The sequence below is a fragment of the Dipodomys merriami genome, unplaced genomic scaffold (assembly GCF_024711535.1).
Source record: "Dipodomys merriami isolate MVZ:Mamm:240054 unplaced genomic scaffold, mDipMer1.0.p SCAF_6, whole genome shotgun sequence".
Taxonomy (NCBI): Eukaryota; Metazoa; Chordata; class Mammalia; order Rodentia; family Heteromyidae; genus Dipodomys; species Dipodomys merriami.
The window spans coordinates 49,255,980-49,276,552 of record NW_027206179.1 but is presented as its reverse complement, the minus strand read 5'-3'; the positions used below and the strand labels follow the sequence as shown (position 1 = coordinate 49,276,552).

At 34.8% G+C, this 20,573-nt stretch overlaps 1 protein-coding gene across 1 annotated transcript in view; it reads right to left on the bottom strand.

Annotated features, from left to right (window-relative positions):
- Nucleotides 1–20,573, bottom strand: part of Diaph3 (diaphanous related formin 3) — a 450,161-nt gene that overhangs the window by 267,227 nt on the left and 162,361 nt on the right. The window contains exons 15-17 of the mRNA XM_070002884.1: nt 13,852–13,956; nt 10,417–10,728; nt 9,466–9,580 (exon numbers count right to left, since the gene is read on the bottom strand). Coding sequence (XP_069858985.1) covers nt 9,466–9,580; nt 10,417–10,728; nt 13,852–13,956 — 532 coding nt within the window. The remainder of the gene's footprint in view (nt 1–9,465; nt 9,581–10,416; nt 10,729–13,851; nt 13,957–20,573) is intronic.

Below are 20,573 nucleotides of genomic sequence, written 5' to 3'. Positions count from 1 at the left end.
TTTCTAGGTTAAAAAAATGAATGTGAGACAGTATATACTGTTTGTGTATGTATGCGTAATTTGCTCCAAAAATTAAAAGAATAGCATACATTGCAAAGCAGAAAATATACAGCAGACTATGATACCACACACTAATCCATTAATCTTTATGCAAATGAAAGTTGAATCACAAAGAATTACACTTTCACTTATAGCTTTTATTGGCGGATACTCTACTAACTGAGCCACATGTCCACTCTACATATGGTTTTTATTTGAAAAAAAAACAGACTGTAGCAAGTACTGGCAAGAATGTAGAGAAAAGCAAACTCTTATACATTATTAGCAAGAATGAAAATTTTAGTACAGCTATTGTAGAATATAGGATAAAGGCACCTCAAAAAATAAGAATAAAAGTATCATGTGAGTCTGCAAACTTTCACTGGAACACAGCCAAAGGAAATGAAGAGTGAAGAGACATCTGCACTCCTGTTCATTCCAGTAATATATACAATAGTAAGAAATCAAAACAACCATTCCTCAACTGATGAATGGGACATAAAAATGTGTGATATATACTTGAGGTAATACTACTTATAAACATACACACATACATACAAACACACATACACACACACACATATGACACAGCAACATGGAGAGAACTGGAGAACATTATGTTAAATGAAATAAGCCAGTCAGATCCCTCACACAATTGAGGGATCTAAGACACTTGACCTATTGGTGATTTCCATAAGCTGGAAGGTTCAATGGGAATACAGATGGATGGAAAGGGACTGAATACTGAGTTATACTTAAACAAGAACAAGAAGTTCTAGCATGCTACTACAGAGTAGAGGGACATTAGAAAAGAATGATATATAATTCAAAAAGATACAAGAAATACATTTTGAAGTTATTCTTGGTCTGCTTGAGGGGATAGATATGCTTTTCCTGATTTAAACATTAAACAAAAGAAACATTTATGGAGATACCCCATGGCACCACACTAATAGGTATAAAATTCTTTATTTTTTAATGTGTCAAGTACAAAAAATAAGCTGGAATCTAAAAAAGAAAAAGAAAAATCTTCAAGGTAAATACTTAATAAGGTAAATTTTGACTACTTCAACAATAACAATGTCAACGGTGGAAAAATTCAGGTGATACACAAAGCTTTACAAGGAGAGATGAGGCCTGTATTGTCAACATTGAAGTTAACATCTCTTAGCAATACAATGTGCAGGGCACAGCAAAAAGCATTTTACAACATTTATTATATAATGCACACAATAACCCTATGGGAGGAATATTGTGTCCCGCAGTTTAGAGGCACAAAACTATAGCTATGAAAGCGAGAGCTGCATCTGTGTGGGGTGGACCATAGAGAGTCCCTCAATTCTCCTATAAGGAGTGGACACTACCAAGACCCTCACTTCTCCTGTACACTCCACAGCATGGTATTAGTATTTACAGCTCAAATACTTACACAAGTGGATAGAGGTAGCAAATGATGAAAGATGGTCTTAATAAAAAATGGCAAGTTTTTAAAGCCTTTAATATAAATCGCACGATGCGGGTGCACTGCTGTGGGGCAGTGGTAAGGTGGCAGGAGATGAGAGGAAAATTATTTTAAATCAAAGAAGAACACTTTAAATAAAACATAATAGGATTTCTTTTAATCAGAGAAGCAGCATGGCACAGCTGAGATCCTGACTATAGACTCAGATCTGCCTTCACTCAGCCCTTTCAGTTCACCTTATCTGAAAACTTTCATAAACTTTTTCATATATATATATATATATATATATATATATATAATGTGTGTGTGTGTGTGTGTGTGTGTGTGTGTGTGTGTGTGAGAGAGAGAGAGAGAGAGAGAGAGAGAGAGAGAGAGAGAGAGAGAGAGAGAGTGTGATTTGCATTTATTTTTCCATAGCATTTTGGGAGAAAACATTATAATTTTATTTTCATTTAGTTAAAAAAGTTTTATGTTTTATCTAGAATTCATCTAATAAATGCATTAGAGTAGTCAGTAATGATAGCTTATAGATTCAATAACAGATGATGGAGGGCAGCAGTGTATGAAGACATTTGTTGGTAATCCCAGTTCCTAAAGAAGAGGAGGCAAGAAGATCACTTGGGCTCACAATTCAAGTCCTCATTTAGCAACTTAGACTGAATCTCAAAAAAATAAAGAAAAGAAAAGGTTGGCTAATGTAAAAACAAAAAATAATTCTATGTGGTAAACTAGTCTTATTATAAATGATGTATATTGGTCCTTTGGATTACCTTCCTACCCCCCCAAAAAAAAATTGGTAACAGAAATAAATAGGTTCAGAGGTAAGCCAGAAAGTTAAAGTAGGACTTTTATTCTTTTTGTCCAAAGACTCCACTGTGAAAAAGAAAAATGGAATTCAATGCCAAATAGTATATCTAAATGAGTAAGGCTTCAAAGAAAGCAAAGCAACATGTATACCAAAGCAGCTACCAAGGCTGCATTCAGGAGTGTCTATCAATCAGATCTTCAGTCAAGGAAACCATAACTCAGTGCAAGGTGTGCCTTGTGTTCATCTAGAATTCTGCAACCAGTTTTTGACATCACATTAGAGATAAACAGGCACTTGAAAATAAACCAAAGAATGAACCACAGCCTAGCCTTAATGTTTACACAGTGTTTTATGACTAATGTCTCAGGTTTCTCAAAAAGCTGGTTATGTTTTTATGTTTTGAATACCTATGTTAATTTTGAATTGTAAGAAGTAAGCAGGCCAATTACCATTATGTACTAAGAAACACACTCCTCAATAAAGTTAATGAAACACGTACACACATAAAACAACATATTAAACATGAATTATAAAACAATAATTTGCATGGAGGCAGCCATGGAGATTTCCTTTAGGAAAACATCTTGTGGCAATACAGAATATGAACTCCAAATCTTATGCAAGTTAGGTACTGGCACATGAGCCATAATCTCAACCCTATATGCTTTAGCTATTTTTCGAATCCAGTTTCCTTTGTTTATCTCATCAGCCTGGACTGAAATCTTGTTATTAACTCTACCCATGTATCTTGGTTGGCAGGCATATACCACTATATCCAGCTTTTTACAGTTTGAGATGGAGTTTCAAGAATTTTTTGTATGGACTGGCCTGGTACAAAGATCCCCTCAATCACTACCTCCGAAATACCTTGGATTACAGGTATGAGTTATTGAACCTATCTAGGAAAAGACTTCAGAATGGTAAAAAGGAATGCATTTAGATGGCAGGCTCCAAATTGTTTGCCTCTTTATGATTCTCCTTAGCTTTATACCCTGGCCAAGCTCATCCTAGGTGGCCTCCAGCCAGTGACTGACCAACACATAGCTAAAGAGGCCATACCATTAGGATACAGCATATGGCTCCTTTAACTAGCACACCAGATACCCGTAGTGTTGGTTGGTTGGCTGAGAATTGGTCAGCTTTTCACTATGATCTAAGGCTTTCTCTGCCAAGTCCTGTTCTCCCATATTTGACCTTTCAAATACCTGACTACTTTAAAAATAAACAAACATCTGCACTCCAAAATCTCAGTGGCTTCCAACTGACAAAATACACTTCCTTATGAATGTATTAAATAACAAAATCTAGTTGCAGGCCTAATATCTAGCCTAACTGATGTAGTGATGAGCTCAATGGAGATTTTCATGTATTTAAAAATTGTCTAATATGCTATAAAAGCATGTCTGAACTCTACTGTTGAAAATGTCATAGGTATTTGTTGACTGTATTTATAACTGAAGACAATGCTAACTTTCAGTTATACATAACACATTAGTGAAAGTAATCATGATAATTGTTTTCTTTTTCTTTATTCCCAGTACTGGAGTTTGCACACAGGGCCTATAATAAAAATAGTTTATTGGGCTTCTTTTTTAATCCAAGTTCATAGACACCTGACTTCTATTTTAAAAAAAACAAAACTAGTTTAGAACTGTGTGGCTAATGTATGCTCCTAATTTTGAAATACCTGTTCTTTTCAATATTCAAGGTGTACTTAGACTAAAGCAATGATAACCAAATGTCTCCAGCCTTGCTTGCCAAATGACATGCCATGAACATGTGAAAGCTAATCTTCAATACATAGAGTATGTTAGAAATCTGAGATCAGATGCTGAAATGTGTCAAGCTTGAGGGACAAAAAGCTCAGCTTACCCAAATACCTGAAACATGCCTTGGAATCAAAATTTGTAAAATACATATAGTTATTTTCCAAGCAGGAAGTTTCTTTTCTGTGTTAGAAAAAGATTTCTTATAGTACTTAATATACTGAACCCCTATATAGACTGTATTTGTACAAAGCTTTAACAATAAATTGTTATTTCATCCACAAGCCAGCTTATAAATGATAACAAGGTGATAATTTTTAATGATGAAACAAGACATTCTCTACCTATTTCATAATTTCATTTTATAATTAGTTCTTCAGAAATTCAGCCACAGTAAAGAACCCAATCATTTATCTCTAGACAAATATTCATTTCCTAATTTATTTTTCCCCAATTTCTCCAAATTAGCATTTTTCCTTTTCAGAAACCTTCCAAGTGCTGAATTCAACCTAGCCTATCTTTCTCACCATACACCCTCGTGAACATTATTTCTGTCATAAACTATACTGTTCATCCTAATGTAGGTTAAGAAAATATTAGAATGCTTTTTACACTTTTCTGTATCAAGGAAAAAATTATGTGTAATTATAGAATGACATTTTAGACACAGCCAAGACACTGGGATAATCTGTGGTGTATCACTTACTACTCAATATTTTGTCCACTGAACTATGATGTTGGAAATCTAAGCTTGATTTGTTTTTAAGTACATAATCCATTAACTGTTTCCATATGCCACAGCTATTCAATTGAGAAATTATTTATAAATCAGTTTATTAGCCCTATCTGGCAAATATGATGCACCTGTTATAAAATGTAATTACTTCAAAAAGCTAACAATTGTGCAACCAGATTTTCATAATAAATCAGTCTAGCAAAATTAGAGTACTCATATACTTCCAAGACCCTTTAATCTATATTAAGTTAACAATCTATGAATAGTGAAAGTAATTAATATTAATTTTAGTTGACAACTCTAACACCAATAACGTGTTAGGATACTTTAATCCATTTTCCAACACCCTAAAAAAATTAACCAAGAGATGCTTCTAACTGCCCTACCAGATAGATAGATAGATAGATAGATAGATAGATAGATAGATAGATAGATAGATAATATATAATATTACCATTTTTGATGTAACCAAATGTTCAATAAATGAATATTGTGATTAAATTTCAGAGAGATATATCAACCATGTTTTCTCCTAGACTTCACAAAAGCCAAAGAGATGAAAATATGACAGTGTCTTCAAACATCAAAATGAATATTTATTGTTCTGTTCCTCATTCTGGGTTTTATTAAGACTGAAAAAGCAATAAGTATTGGTCTGCCTTATTTACTCCCATGTCACTAGTGCTAAACATGCACAATACTAATTGGCTTGAAAAATGGTAGTCCAAGGGTGGGGCGGGGGAAGGAAGAAGTCAAAACAGAATAAGAGGACAAAAAGGATAATCTGGAAAAGGTCTTTTTTATATTTCAGAAGAAAGTAAAATCTGCAAATCTGCATGGTATCTCAAAAACTTAGATGAGAGAAGGAAGTCAAAATGAGCTAGTGAACAACAAATAAAATATTTTTTTTAAGATGGGAATAGATGCAAATGGGGGGGGGGTGATTTCACAAAGAAAGTTTTGAAGAGAGGTTTAAAAACTTACAATACGTTACAAGGCACTTGCTCAATGAGCCAGTGTTACAGATGACAACAGGAAGATTTAAAAAAAATAAAAATAAAAACAAATTAAGAGCCAGCACTGATGGCTCATGCCTGTAATCCTAGCTGAGAATTGAGGATGATTGTTCAACACCAGCCTGGGCAAGAAAGTCCAAGAGATAAATATCTCCAATTAACCATCAAAAAGCTATAAGCAGAGCTGTGGCTCTGGTGGTACAGTACTAATTGAGCAAAAAGGCTAAGGGAGCTGGATACTAATGGCTCATACTGGTAATCCTAGCTACTCCGAAGGCTGCGACCTGAGGACCATGGTTCAAAGGCAGCCGGGAGAGAAAAGTCTATGAGATTCATCTCCAATTAACCACCAGACAACTGGATGGAGCTGTGGCTTAAAGTGGTGGAGTGCTAGCCTGGAGCAAGAGAACTCAGGCACAACATGCCCAGGCCCTGAGTTCAAGCCCTACTATCAACAACAACAACAAGTTAAAAAAAAAAAAAAAAAAGCTCAAGGACAGCATTCAGACTCTGAGGTCAAACCCCAGGACCATAACAAAAACAACAGCCAAAATCAAAACACTGCCTGCAACAAAAATAAAAAAGAGAAATAATATATATATTATTATATTATATTATATATGTTATATTATATATGTTATATTATATATAATATATATGCTTATTATATATATAATATATATGCCTCAATAGTTAAGAGAAAATGTCTATATCCTCATCAAAAACACCCTGCTCTATTTGGATATATGGAGTAAGATGGTATACTGGGATTAAAAAAAATTATCTTATAATCAAAACAGCAGGACAAAGAGATCAGCCATGATTATGATGAAGATTAAACAGGTAACATAAAGAATACACAGCTCCAGGAACTAACTCTCTCGGAGCTGAACTCTCAGGGTATTAGAAACAAAAACCCCAACAAACCTAAAGCAATGTCTACAGTAAGTTTAATCAGTTTTTTAATAAGGCCATACTTATCATCAGAAAATAAATCATGCATGAGAAAATTTCTGGATTCTCTTTGAATTCAGTTCCTTTAATTCTTACTACTTGAAATGGTCATGCAGGATTGGCATTTTCCATTTAAATGCCAAGATAGAAAAGCCATCTCTGTAATCACAGAAGAAACAAACAAACAAAAACAAAAAACCAGACACATGTCATTTCTCTAAAAGCCTACCATGCTCTCCTGTAATCTGGATTCTTTTTCTCTCCCTAGTTATGATGCAAACCAATAATCAAACATCCAGAAGATAATACATTTGTGCAATCCATCTGCATGCTGTAGAGGAGAGTGCCAACTAGATTTTCATCTTGGACTGAATGATGGTTGCTTAAGTTGCCAGGTTTGCTCCTGAGTGCTTTGGAAATTACAGAGTGTATTTAAAAAAATCTTTGGAAGTATAAGGAATAGGCCAGTGTTAACATTCTTGACTACCAGGCCATAAATGGAGACCAATAGGCCTACATAAGCTGATGTTCTTATCTAAGCTTTCTAAACATCTTTCTATTTCCTTCCATTCTGCTGTTTCCTATTAACGATCCATACTACAAATCTGTTTCTCTAAAAGTAGAAATAGTTGGTCTTCTCCACTAAAATCCTTAACTACAAACAAGATGAAAATGCATTCTAACATTCTTCATATTATGCTTCTTGGGATTATTCCTTAAAGAAACTGAATTAAAAAATAGATAGCTTATGAGCTTATCTCTAGTTGATATAATGAAATGCTGGAACTGCTCAGGGTCTCAAGTCTGGACTTCCTCATCTTTTCTGTTCACCCTGAAATACCATCCACAGTCACAAAGGGTAACTAAATACATTTGAGCAGAGACAAAAGATGTTGTAGTGCTCTGTCAGCTTCTGGGTCAAGTGAAAGAGAATCTGGACCTAGACCCAGCATGTACAAAGGCCCTGAGAGAGCAGAAAAAAAGATGGAAATAAAATATTCAGAAAATGATAATCACTTCTAAGCTTAATCTTTATAACTAGAATTAGATTCTACAAATACACCTATTTTTTTCAACTTTGAATCTCAGGGCTTTAGGCTAGATGACTTAAGAATTTTTTAAAAGTTCAATTATTTCATTTAGGGCTAACACTACAGCTAAATTAAAGACATGCTAACAAGTTTCCCTTTTGAGCCTCATTAATTAAGAAAGTAATCAAAGAGGGAGGAAAAAAGAAAGCTGGATGTCAGCTTTACTTAAATAGCTTCTAGGTATCACCATTTGCACCTACTAGGCAAAGCAAAGGGAAAACTAATCAATTCCAGATTATGAAATATGAAATTCTGAAGTGTTTTACATGTAAATACATATTCTAACTGCCACACATTTTCCTTGATTGCCTAAAGAGTGCACTAATCTTATTCATAGAAAATTTTGATTCTCCATAATCAAAAGGTAAAATTAAGATCTGCTTACTCCACAAGTTTTCCCATGGTAAGCTGGTAGGAAAAGTCTCCCCCTTTTCAAAAACTGAGATGTATCATTTTAAATATTTTACTTAAGACAAATCCTGCTCAGAATATCTGGTCATGACTTTTGATTTAACACAAAATTGAAAAAGCTATTTTGTTTTACAATTACCTATCAGAAAGTTTCTAATTCACAACTAATTTTCTTGAAATAATTTCCAAAAAATGCAAATAACTTTATAAAGTCAACTTGTTAACTGATCGGCCAATATTCTTTCATGGCTATGAGGATCAAGTTAAAAGTTTGATGATGCATCTCTAGATGGCCCGGTGTAAACAGACATTTAAGAAGGCAAATCTTACAAAGGCTTCCTATCTGAAACTTTGTAGCTCGATTTTTCTCTGAGAGGGATATAGATATCATTAAATATATAGTGAAAAGGGTTGTTGGACAAGAAAACAAAAATAAAAGTTAATCTAAGTGCTTTGTGCTTCTGCTCTAAAATATAAATTTAAATATAAAATAGATATACATTATGTTAACAAATATTGATATCAGTTTTAAAGTGTAAGTGTAAGCGCATGAGATTATAAATGAAACATAAAATATACATACAAAACTAAAGCCTATTTTTTTAAATCACACCACACAGGTTAAAGCTGTGACAAAATCATTTTTTAAATGAACACTATTGCACCTAACAAAATAGTCATATAATCCATTATGTTTCTTTCAAGTCAGTCACAAAGATATTATAAATTTGAAGATACTATCACATGTTGCATATGCCAATTAATTATGTGACAGTCACTGTAATACTAGGGGTTACCAAAGTTCTCTCTAGAGTGAGGCTCATACTTTGTTTAATCTAACATTCTAACTAAAGGAAATTCTATGCCAAAATTTACTTTGAAAATGTCCCTCTTCACAACAACAACAACAAAAAAATAAAATTAATTAACACTAACGGAAATCTTCAAAACAAATTTTCACACAGAAAATGTAAGAATCAAAGCTTGTTTTGATCATTTTCATTTTTCCAATTGCTCATTTGATATACTGTGTAACAAAATTTGCATTTAAAAAATTTTGTATGATCATTAACTATACAAAAATATCAGGTAAAGGATTCGTAATGTTTTTTCAGAGTCTGGTTTAAAAAGTGACAATGTTAAAATTCTCAAAATAAATTAAGAGGCAGATGATAAACTTACCTTTTAGTTGGCAACAGAATGTGTTCTCAAGTTTACAAAGTAGATCCATGTTTTCATACTTATTTTCATTTACTTTTATCCAGAAACAGTTTTCAGACATTTCATGGGGTCTGATCTGCAATTGAGAGAAGACGGATGCATAAAACAGCTGGTTTCTTCACCTGTCTCAGCCCAATCACTGCGTACAGACCCCAACATCCCATAGCTGCCAGAAGTATGTATGAAGTAATCTCTGTAAGGTTACCCCGAAGTCTGTTGAATGAAAGACAAATTTTGCAGGATATTAAGATCTTCTGAGAAGAGATTGCCATGACAAAATAGTTGGGAATTTGCAACTGAATAAAGTTTAATTTGTATCTTCTCAGTTGTATTTGAGTCATTATGGATGCTCATTTGTACTTTGACTTTTAAAGGAAATAACACAAGCTGGTATGACTGTGAAACAAACTTTCTGCAGGATTCAGAATTCCTGTAAGTATCAGCTTCTGACAAATAATACAAATAATTATGTCTATTGGTAGCTACCAACAGACATAAGTTCCTAAGTATACCAACATTTTTATATTGAGAAATACACATACCATCATAAATATGGTAACATATCAACTTAACTACAAATCAAATCCCGCCAAAATATTACCTCCCACCAAATGGATAAACTGCAAACTCTTAGAAAATAGTAAAGGGCTTTAATAACACTTCCATTTAATAACACTCATTTTCTCTCTGTCTCTCTGTCTCTCTGTCTCTCTGTCTCTCTCTCTGTCTCTCTCTCTCTCTCTCTCTCTCTCTCTCTCTCTCTCTCTCTCTCTCTCACACACACACACACACACACACACTTCATTTACTACCACTTTGATTTGGAGTCCCACTGTAAATTATATATTAGTAAATCTAAAACTAAATTCTAATCTATAAAAAAGTGTTTGTTTTTTTCTTTATGTGACTTACCTTTAACCAATTTAATCTTCTCATGTTGATTTCAGGTTTAAATTCTTTCTTTGGTTTCAATCCAAATGGCAGTACTGGAGGAGGAAGAGAGTCCGGTCCGCTGAAAAATCCCAGAGGAGGTGGTGGAGGTATAGGACCACCGCATGGCATCCGCACTCCAGGAAGAGGAGGTGGTGGTGGTGGAGGGGGTGGTGGAGGTGGCGCCACTCCACTAACAGGCAGTAGAGGGGCAGGAGGGACTGCTGGATGGCTGGTTCCATCTTCTTGGGATGCTGGCAAAGGAATTTTTGTACCAGCTGGCAAAGCACCAAACTAGAGAAAAAGTTAAGAATGGAACTAAGAACATGTCTATGTAAAAGTACCTTTTACCTAAATAATGTTACTACTTTAGACCAAAAGTAACTGAGTATTTTTTGTATGACTTAACTTAAAAATATTTCTTCCAATTAGGAATTATAGTTTTTGTTCTCAAGAATAAGCAATTGTCAGAACTGCAAATCGCCACTGAAAGGCAATCATGATTATATAGGTTAAACATACCCAGAAATTAGGGTATGAATCTAAAAGCTCTGGAAATTAGCTATCCCAGGTGACAGGAGTGCATAGGAGATGAGTTCACTCAGAATTTGGAAAACACAGAACATGAGAAAATAACTGTGGAATGAGAGGCACACTTTTAATCCCTAACCTCAAGAGGCCACAGGAGGATCGTGTGTTTGAAGCTAACCTGGGCTGCACAGTGAATTTGAGGCAAAACAGAAAAATGCTGTTACAATCAGGCAAGTAGCAATCAATAAATTATCATTGTTCAGACAGGACATATATAAATAATATAGCAATAATGACATAATAATAATAATCCAAGATATGTTTAAATGGCATGTCCATATGTTATCTTGGCTCAAATCTCATCAACAATGTCCCAATGATTTCTAATACACATTAGGGAAAAATTTCTAGGAAGGTACCTAAAAAACTATATTATAACAATTGCTCTTCCAAGTAACTTTTTTTTAGTTCTAGATACTTATCAATTTCATAAAGTCTCTGGTACATCTTGTTTCTCTGTATGGAACTGTCTTTTCAGCTGGCCATTTCCTAATAGCCCATTTCTGCCTGTTTAAATATGTTCCTTCCCCCAAAATGAATGCTTGTTCTGCCTACTAATTTTATAGCTATAAAATATTGAATTTCTCAATAGTTTTTACCAGTGTGAAATAATCACATAATGAATCATGTTCAATTAACTCTTGACAGGGGAAGTGACATCACCATAATAATCACTAATTTCTTAGCACCAAAAGCAGCAACTAACATGTTAAAGAATTGTAGTTGATAAATGAATTAATGACAGGAAGTGAAAAGGACAACCACTAGAACATAAGCCACAAATAAAGAGAATATGCCACTTCTTCAATAAAGACTACTCAGAGCCAGCTAGGGGTGAAAAAGCTGAGCAAAGACCCTGAGTTCAAGCCCCAATACCAGTAGCAATACACACACACACACACACACACACACACACACACACACACACAACACACACACACACACACACACACACCCCACCACCACCACCACCACCACCACCACCACCACCACGCAACAATAATTTACTCAAAAATTGTAAATATATTTTTGTAATTTAGAATTTTTTAAGTAGATATCAAAATAATTCTTGGGGGGGGCGGGGGGAGGATGGGAAGGGATGGGAAGGGAAAACAAAGGAGGCTACAATGCTTGATAAGAAATGTACTCATTATCTTGCCCATGTAATTGTAACCCCTCTGTTTATTTTCACAAAAAAAAAAAATTCTTAAAATGAGAAGTTAGGGCTGGGAAGGTGGCTCAGTGGTAGAGCACTTGCCTTGCATGCATGAGGCCCTGGGTTCGATTCCTCAGCACCACATAAGCAAAAAGAAAAAAAAAGCCGGAAATGGTGCTGTGGCTCAAGTGGTAGAGCGCTAGCCTTGAGCTGAAGAGCTGAGGGACAGCACCCAGGCCCAGAGTTCAGGCCCCACAACCAGACCCCCAAAAAAAGAGAAAAGTTAAAAAGAAAAGAAGTTTAAAAAGTTAATAAAATGTATACTATCCCAAAACAGGAAAACTTTAGCATCAATATTTCTGCCACTGTCTGTCTATAAGTCAAATTGAAATACAAAACACAATCAAATGATTCTTTTGTCACTTCTTTGGTTTCTTTTTTTTGGGGGGGGGGGGCGGGGGGAAGGGAGGGGTTGTCAGTCATTGGGCTTGAACTCTGGATAGTGTGGATGCTGTCCCTCAGCTCTTCAGCTCAAGGCCAGCTCTCTACCACTTGAGCTACAGCACCACTTCAGGTTTTCTGGTGGTTAATTGGTGATAAGAGTCTCACAGACTTTCCTGCTTGGGCTGGCTTTGAAATGCGATCCTCAGACCTCAGCTTCCTGAGTAGCTTGAATTACATGCACCACATGAGCCACCAGCAGAGGCTCAAATGATTCTTTTAATATACAAGGTAAAGAGCCATAGAGGAAAAAGTCAGTGAAATGTGGTACTTTTTTTTTAGAACCTTAAAGAAAAAAGATCAATGAGAATAATTTTCTTAGATATAAGAACTTTTGATTGTTTAATAAAACTGAATACAAACAGCTATTTCTCAAGCAGTCTTTAGAGAGAATAACATAACAAGTATTCATTGAGTATCATAAAGAAAACAAAATTGCCAAAATATAAGAAACAGAACTCCCTAGATTATTCCTACACAATCATAAATTAAGATGAAAGAAAAATAGCAAAGCTGAATTTATTGCTCATCATCCTACATGTAAATCTGCATGAGGACATTTACCTATGAATATTCTTCCCTCTTACTTACATCCTCATAAAGCATGCAGATGATGTATTTCTTGCTATCTAATGTTTTATGTGTAAAGCGTGTAGGTGAGCTATCTGCTTATAATCCAGATTTGCTCTCTTTTTTTTGTCATGTTTTAAATCTGTTTACTTTGGGAAATTGAAAAATTATCAGAAAATGTTCTCATTCCGTTAGAGGTTATCTTTCCCTGCAAGGTACCCATAGGTTGAAGGTTTTGAAAAATAAATAGTTTCAGCAATAATTTCCTGTAGTGGGGTAAAGATCAGTGATGAATGGCAAATCTCACAGGATGAAACTTTCTTAACCTTTCTGGCTTAATTACCTAGGAAACATCTGACATTGGGAACAAAACCCAAATGAAACAATGGAAGCAGGGTTAATTAGTAAAAACTTACAGTAAAACTTAAAAAAAAAGAAATTTAAAATAAGCATAGCAGCATAGAAATACATATGAACAATATTATGGAAACATACAGGTGAAATTAAACTTTAAACATTTTGATGCTGCGAAGATGTAGCATGATCTCTACTCCCCTGTTGGGGTTACAATACCAGATTCACTTGGGATGGTATTTTACCTGAGATTTAAAAGCTTGTAACTCTGCTTGAAGCTCATTAATCTTTGCCTCTTTTTTCTGCAATTGAACCTGGGTTTCCTGGTGGTCGGCAAACTCTTTTTCAAACTGAAACGGGAAAATAAGAGAGAAAGATAGAAATGAAAAGCACTATTCTTCATACAAAAATAGGACTCTTAATGATCCATCAATAGAACACGGAGTTCTGAATTAGTTTTTCAAAAGGAGTGTTAGATTTTTGATAAGTCGGCCGTTTCTTTTCTCTAGGTACCTCCAAGTCCTTCCAAAATCACTCATTCACAAAAGAGGGGACAAAGCCAGAGACGGAATCTATGACCTTCTTCTCCCAGCAGAGTAAAATGGGCCATAGTTACCCATGACCTTGGCATTTTTCTTAAAACTCCCTAAATATCATTGGGATTTTGTGTAAAATAACAGAAGGCAAAGCATTGAATTCTTTGCTGCCCTCCACCTGAAAAAAAACTTATACCTGATTCTTATCTACAGTTTATCAACATGATTTACAATTCCATTTTTAATGTTTTTATTAATACCTCCACTCTACTACACAAACTTATGAGACTTTTTCTTGTAGATTATCCCCTAAAAACTTTGAGAGATTAATGATAAATTAGTCTTTCAAAGCCCCTAGGGCAAAATTTTCTGAAGGGAAAACAAACAATAAAATCTGGTGAATCCAATTATCTTTCTAACTTAGTTTGACCACTCATAAATTTCCTCCTTTCACTCAAATCATTTTCACGTTGTCATCATCAGGACTGAAAAATTTGAATTTTTATAGAGTAGTATCTTATAATGAAGAACAAATATGTCTCATTCTTAAAAATAGAGAAAAAAATCAAATCATCATACAAGACACAAATGTATCCTTCAGTAGCATCTGCTCTTTAAGTACAGTCAAACATCAACCAGGAAAATGGTAAGTGGCAACTTAATAGTTTACACAGGGCTTTTCTTTTAGCAATTGGATTTTAAGGAAGAGAGGCAGTTAACCACTATGTGGCTAGTAAAACTATGAGATTTTAAGTCACACTTTGTACGGATTTAGCCTGAGATATTCAGATAAAACCACACTACCTCCTTACAACTAAAGTTTCAATTACACTTGAGAGAGTCTTTTTTAGAGTAGCTTAAGGTTTCCAATGAAAACTGGGCAAAAGGCAGAAATTCTATGCAGCCCCCAAGAGCCACTGGCCACTTCTTTAGTTTTCAAGCATAGAAGTCATGTTTATGTTTCCTTACCAAAATTCAGTAAGAGTAAATATTTTAATTTCCATTTTATAAGTGAGGAAAGTAAATATAGGCCACTGATCTTTACTGCCATCCTGGGCTCCTTTATAAAGAAACCACTAGGTAAAAACTATCCAAAGATCATTTATTACTCAAACCACACAAAGCATGAATTAATCATCATTCCATTGCTACAAAGGCTCTAAAAGAATCTTAAATCTAACAAAGTGACTACCTACAAACCAAACCATGCTTAGACCCCAAAGGTGGAGAGATATCTGTCTTTTACAATACAAAGTAATTGTACGAAATATTGGGCTTTTTTGTCATATAACAAAGTTTAATAATTTACACACACACACACACACATACACACACACACACACACACACACACACACACACACACTATTGTCCCTTGCCCTCCCTTTTCCCTAGACCCTTTCCACCTCCCTGGCAAAAATACTTCTCCTTTCATGCCTTATTTTTTTTTTCCTCCACACATTCCACATATGAGAGAAAACATGCAAAACTGGTCTTAATAAGTGTCTTATTTCATATACAAGTGCTTCACCATGGACCTGCAAATAGATTCGCTTCACACCTGGGCTGAATTTTCAGCTTTTCTACTCAGGTCCTTCATCTCGTCCCTTAGAGCCCTTCTCACACTATCTTAGTTTTTCCTCCAAAGTCAACTGTTTCAGAATGCTCGTAGCTCATACTCAGTATTCCAACCTGTTGAACTCCTTTCCTTTCATTATCCACTACAACTCAGCAATCACTCCTTTATTCTAAAAGGGGGAAAAAAGTGTCATGGCTCACCAAATTCCAATTCTTCTGGACTTCTCACAGCCTCATATTAGTTGATCTTTCTACAGCTATGCTACTTAATATCATAGGCCCCAGCCATAAGGTTACGTAAAAGTAAATTTAAATCAATACAAATTAAAATCAGTTAAAAATATTGGTCCTCTGATATACTAGCCATTTTCAAGTACACAACAGAGATACATGGTGTCAATGACCACCACACTGAAAACACATACTCTCTGAAATGTTTCCATCTTCCACAGTAGACAAGGTCGGCTCCCACATGAATTACAAACAGAAGTTGTTTCCACATGCAACCTCATTCTGTATGTTCCATTAGAACACAGTATTTTGTTTCTGTTGCTACTTCTTGACTGTTTCCTACCAATTTTTGCTATAGGTTTAATATTCCCCCAAAACCAATGTTAACGTTGACATGCTACAGTACCTGTTACAGTACTCACCCCTCTGCTTCCCTCATTCTACATTTCTCCTAATGGCATCTTCCAGACTCATTCACAAACTGCTCATTTCCACATCCCTATCACCATGCCAGCTTCTCTTCTAGTACTGAACTTTCCAAGACAAGTTAAACAAGACAGAAAACATGTTCAAACCCAAGTTTATCTTCTCTCTTACAATGTTTTCTGTATGTATTTGAATATTGCTATTCTTGTAAAGTACAGGTCACATAATAACTCCTTTATGTTTTAAGTGTCAGTAGCTTCCTTATAATACTAACAAAAACACCCTGGGATCTAGTCTCAACCTACCTATTTCCCATGACACAACAAATATTGAAACCTGTGTCCTGTGACATGTCCTTCATAGTAGCAACTGCTACAGATAGAGCTGAACAGAATATGGTTAAAATTTGGAGTAAGTACTGCCTAGTGATGAAGTAAATGTGAAATAACCACTACAAATCCCTGAATATATACTATCAGCACTAAAGACAGAGGAAAATGAGGCTTCACTTCAGGTTTGAGAACAGTTAGCTGAGCAGTACAGATAGCTCTTCAAGCAAAAGCAAAAGCACACACAGTGCATAGTTGAAGAAATGCCAAGCAACTCTTGAGAAGGGGCAGAGAGACAAGTATGGAAACAAGCCAGAAGTAAACATAGGAATGACACTGTTGAGAAGAATTGCAAAATAAACAACAACTTCTTTTTTCCTAAAAGCCAGAGAGTCATGAAAGTATGTGTACTAAGAAATTAACATAATCAAGTTTATACTCTGGAAGCCCCAAATAGTAGTAGTATAGAAAACAGATTGAAAGATAAATACTATCAGTGAAAAAATTAACTAGAAGGCTACTACAGACCTTAAAGCAAGAATATAGGTAGGAAGGAAATGAGATTAGAGAATCCAAAAGAATTTGTATCTGGCTGACAGAAGAAAATAAGTGCAGAGTACTCTAGGATGAACATAGTGTTTTGTAGTTTTTCAGGCTTGAAACGAAGTGTTATAATATGGGGGTAGGTGAGGAGAACGAAGATTTAAAAAATGAAAGGCTGTACTGGTGGCATTAGCATGGCCTGGTTTGTGGTCATTTGGGAAAGTGCCTAGAAGTAGGATTGTTGGGTCATAGGGAAGCTCTATGTTTAGTCTTTTGAGAAACCTCCACACTGCTTTCCAGCGTGGTTGGACAAGTTTACATTTATACTAACTAGACTATGTCTATAAATCTATATATTAACCCAACAGACAATAAAAGACAAATAATTACACTTGGACATGATTAAATAAACAGCACTCAAACATTTGCACACTGAGAACAAGATTCTTAGGAGAAGATCACAATGTCTCAATAGCTATGTGCATATGACCATATAAAATGATGTTTATCGAAATAAACTCCAAAAAATGGAAACAAGAGGTGTTTTTGTTCATTGTACTATATGCAGCCTATTTTTTTATTTCTTTTATTCCTTTAGTGTATTTCCTATTTTCACTGTTTTTTTTTTAAATTTCTGTAACATTTTTCTTATACATAAATTTATCTGATTTGGGGAAGGGTAGGGGAATCACAGAAACTGTGGGACAAAGGGTGACCAATTCAATAGTAATACTCACTAGACACTATGTGGAACTGAACTTTACAACTTGAGGGTGAGGGAGGGCAACAGGGGAAAAGTGGAAGAAAATGAGGGAAGGGGTAACACTGTTCAAAAATAAATATACTCATTACCTGACTTATGTAACTATAACCTCTCTGTACATCACCTTTACAATAAAATTTGAATTAAAAAAAACAAGGAGGAAAAATATTTTCAGGGAAAAGAATCATTTGGCCATCAGGATGGCAATAATCAGCTTTGCAAAACTAAAACAAAACATATGGCATTGGCTATGCTACTTATTAAAGGGAGGTTTATTTAGTTCATAGCATTTGCAGTTCAGAATCTACCAACACAGCATGAACTATATAGCTAGGCTGCACTTAGATGCACAGACAGCAGTGGAAGATATGAAGAAGGAAAGGAGAACATACAGAACCCAGAGAAGGGAGGATAGGAGGTGCCAGTTGTACCTTCTGTAACTCTCTCCTTCTTTAAGGGACTGAAGGGGTAGAAGCAAGGACTGTATCAGTTTCTCATGGACCTACACACCTCCCACAAGACTGCTCTTCTTAATGCTTCACCATCTCTCATTAGTGACACCTAGGGACCAAGCTTTTACTATTCGCCACATAGGCCTCTGGAGGGAAACAATGAGACTTATCCCCAAACCACAGAATATATGTGATGCTTGAGCTACCTATAGGAAATTCAAAAGAAATTTACATTCACTCCTCCTTGGATATTTAAACTTGTTACTGTACATAGATCCCTCAGGAACCACAGAGGTATCACTTTCTCAGATAAATAATATACGCTGGATAGTGAATACTGAAAGAAGAATCTCACTTATAGAATTTTATGACACATGGGCATTTCTACCAAAGCAATTCTCATACAGCAACCTGAAAAGATGTACCTTATACACATTAATAACATCAAGTTACATGTTCACAAAAGCAAAAAAAAATCTTGTCTATTTTAATTCATCATCTTGCCAAGGCCTTACATTTATAATTAAACTCAATAAATAATAGGTGAATGTAGTGATGAAACCACCTTTGGTCAAATCTTCTTGTATATGTTGAAAAGTTATGTCAGTGTACTCGTTATCTTACCCATGTAATTGTAACTCCTCTATACGGTATTCTCACAATAATAAAAAAAAAAGTTATGTCAGGATTTTAAACTAAATCTTGTCTATTCTGCCAGTATTACAAACTTTGAGAGGTCATGTGCTCTTATCCTTTCTTTTACAAGTAAAATAAAGTTCACTACTGTACTGTAAGAAAAAAAAAGAGCTATTTTAATGAGAATAAAAAAATGAAGCTTTTTGAAAATGTTGGTATGTATACTAGCTTATCTCTAAAGTTCAGAAGGAAAGATGGGAAAGGTGATTACTTAGGAGACCAGAGAAACAATCAAAACGGTCAGAATTAGTACCTCCATGAACATTTATACAATTAACTTGTCTATAATAAAACTACATTTCCTAACAAGAAAAATATTCCACATCTTCCCCTCTAAAAGAATCAGAACTGACATAAACTTTGCTTTAGATTTTTCTAATATCTACAGTCAAATCACTGTAGCCTGAGGGATATAATAAGTATCCATTAAAAACATACCTTGTAAACCTGATATGATAGCCCTCTGTTCCAAAAACAGTTGCTAGAGAAATATTACACTTACAAAATTACATTCAGAAATGTCAAGCAACACAGTTAAGGTTGAAGTTCTGCTTAATTTCATTCCCTAGGGTAAATGTATTAGTGCCTCTGTACAAGAAGCTTGATAATTCAATATTCTCTATATACTTTCTGACATTTCTGGTCTTCATTTTTCAAATTTATGCACCTAAATAATGTGTCTAGCAACTGTGATAGCTTCCTGCCTAAAGCAACATATTTACATGTGTCCTTATAAAGCTATCAGAACAAACTTTTTGCTGATATATACAAAATGGCATGGCAATAGAAATCTTTTATGGAACATACAATATTTTTCTGAATATACCTAAGACATAGAATTTCTTGCTTAAAGAAAAAAAAGGCACAACTAACCTTGAACAAGGTCTTTCTTTTATTTATACTTAAAACATATACTTTTAAAGAAATCTACAAAACCAGTGTTATTTACCTCCATTTACATACAATATATGTGTAAAAAGGATAACATAACAAGGTATTTATATATGAGAACTATTTATACTACACTAATCTAGTACTTAAAAGTTTTCTAGTACATTACACTGAGGAGTGAAAGGACTTACTGAAATTAAAATATAAACTTAGCTAGGAAAAGGGTCACCCTACAATATGAACATCAAATAGTAACACTTTTGATAATTAAGTGATTCATTAATTGGTTTCCCCACTGAACTCAGTCACTAAAGGGCAAGGACAAACCCATATTCAAAATTTAACCCTAGCCTGCACCCAAAGGCTTGAAATGAACCATTTAGAACTTCTCAGGTCATCTAAAATGTTCTCCAGAAATAACTTAATGAAAAAGTGACTTTCATTTGCAATTATGTATGGTCCTCAATGTTTATTTTAAAAAGGAGCATATTTATTTATGGCTTGCTACATCAAATATATAGCA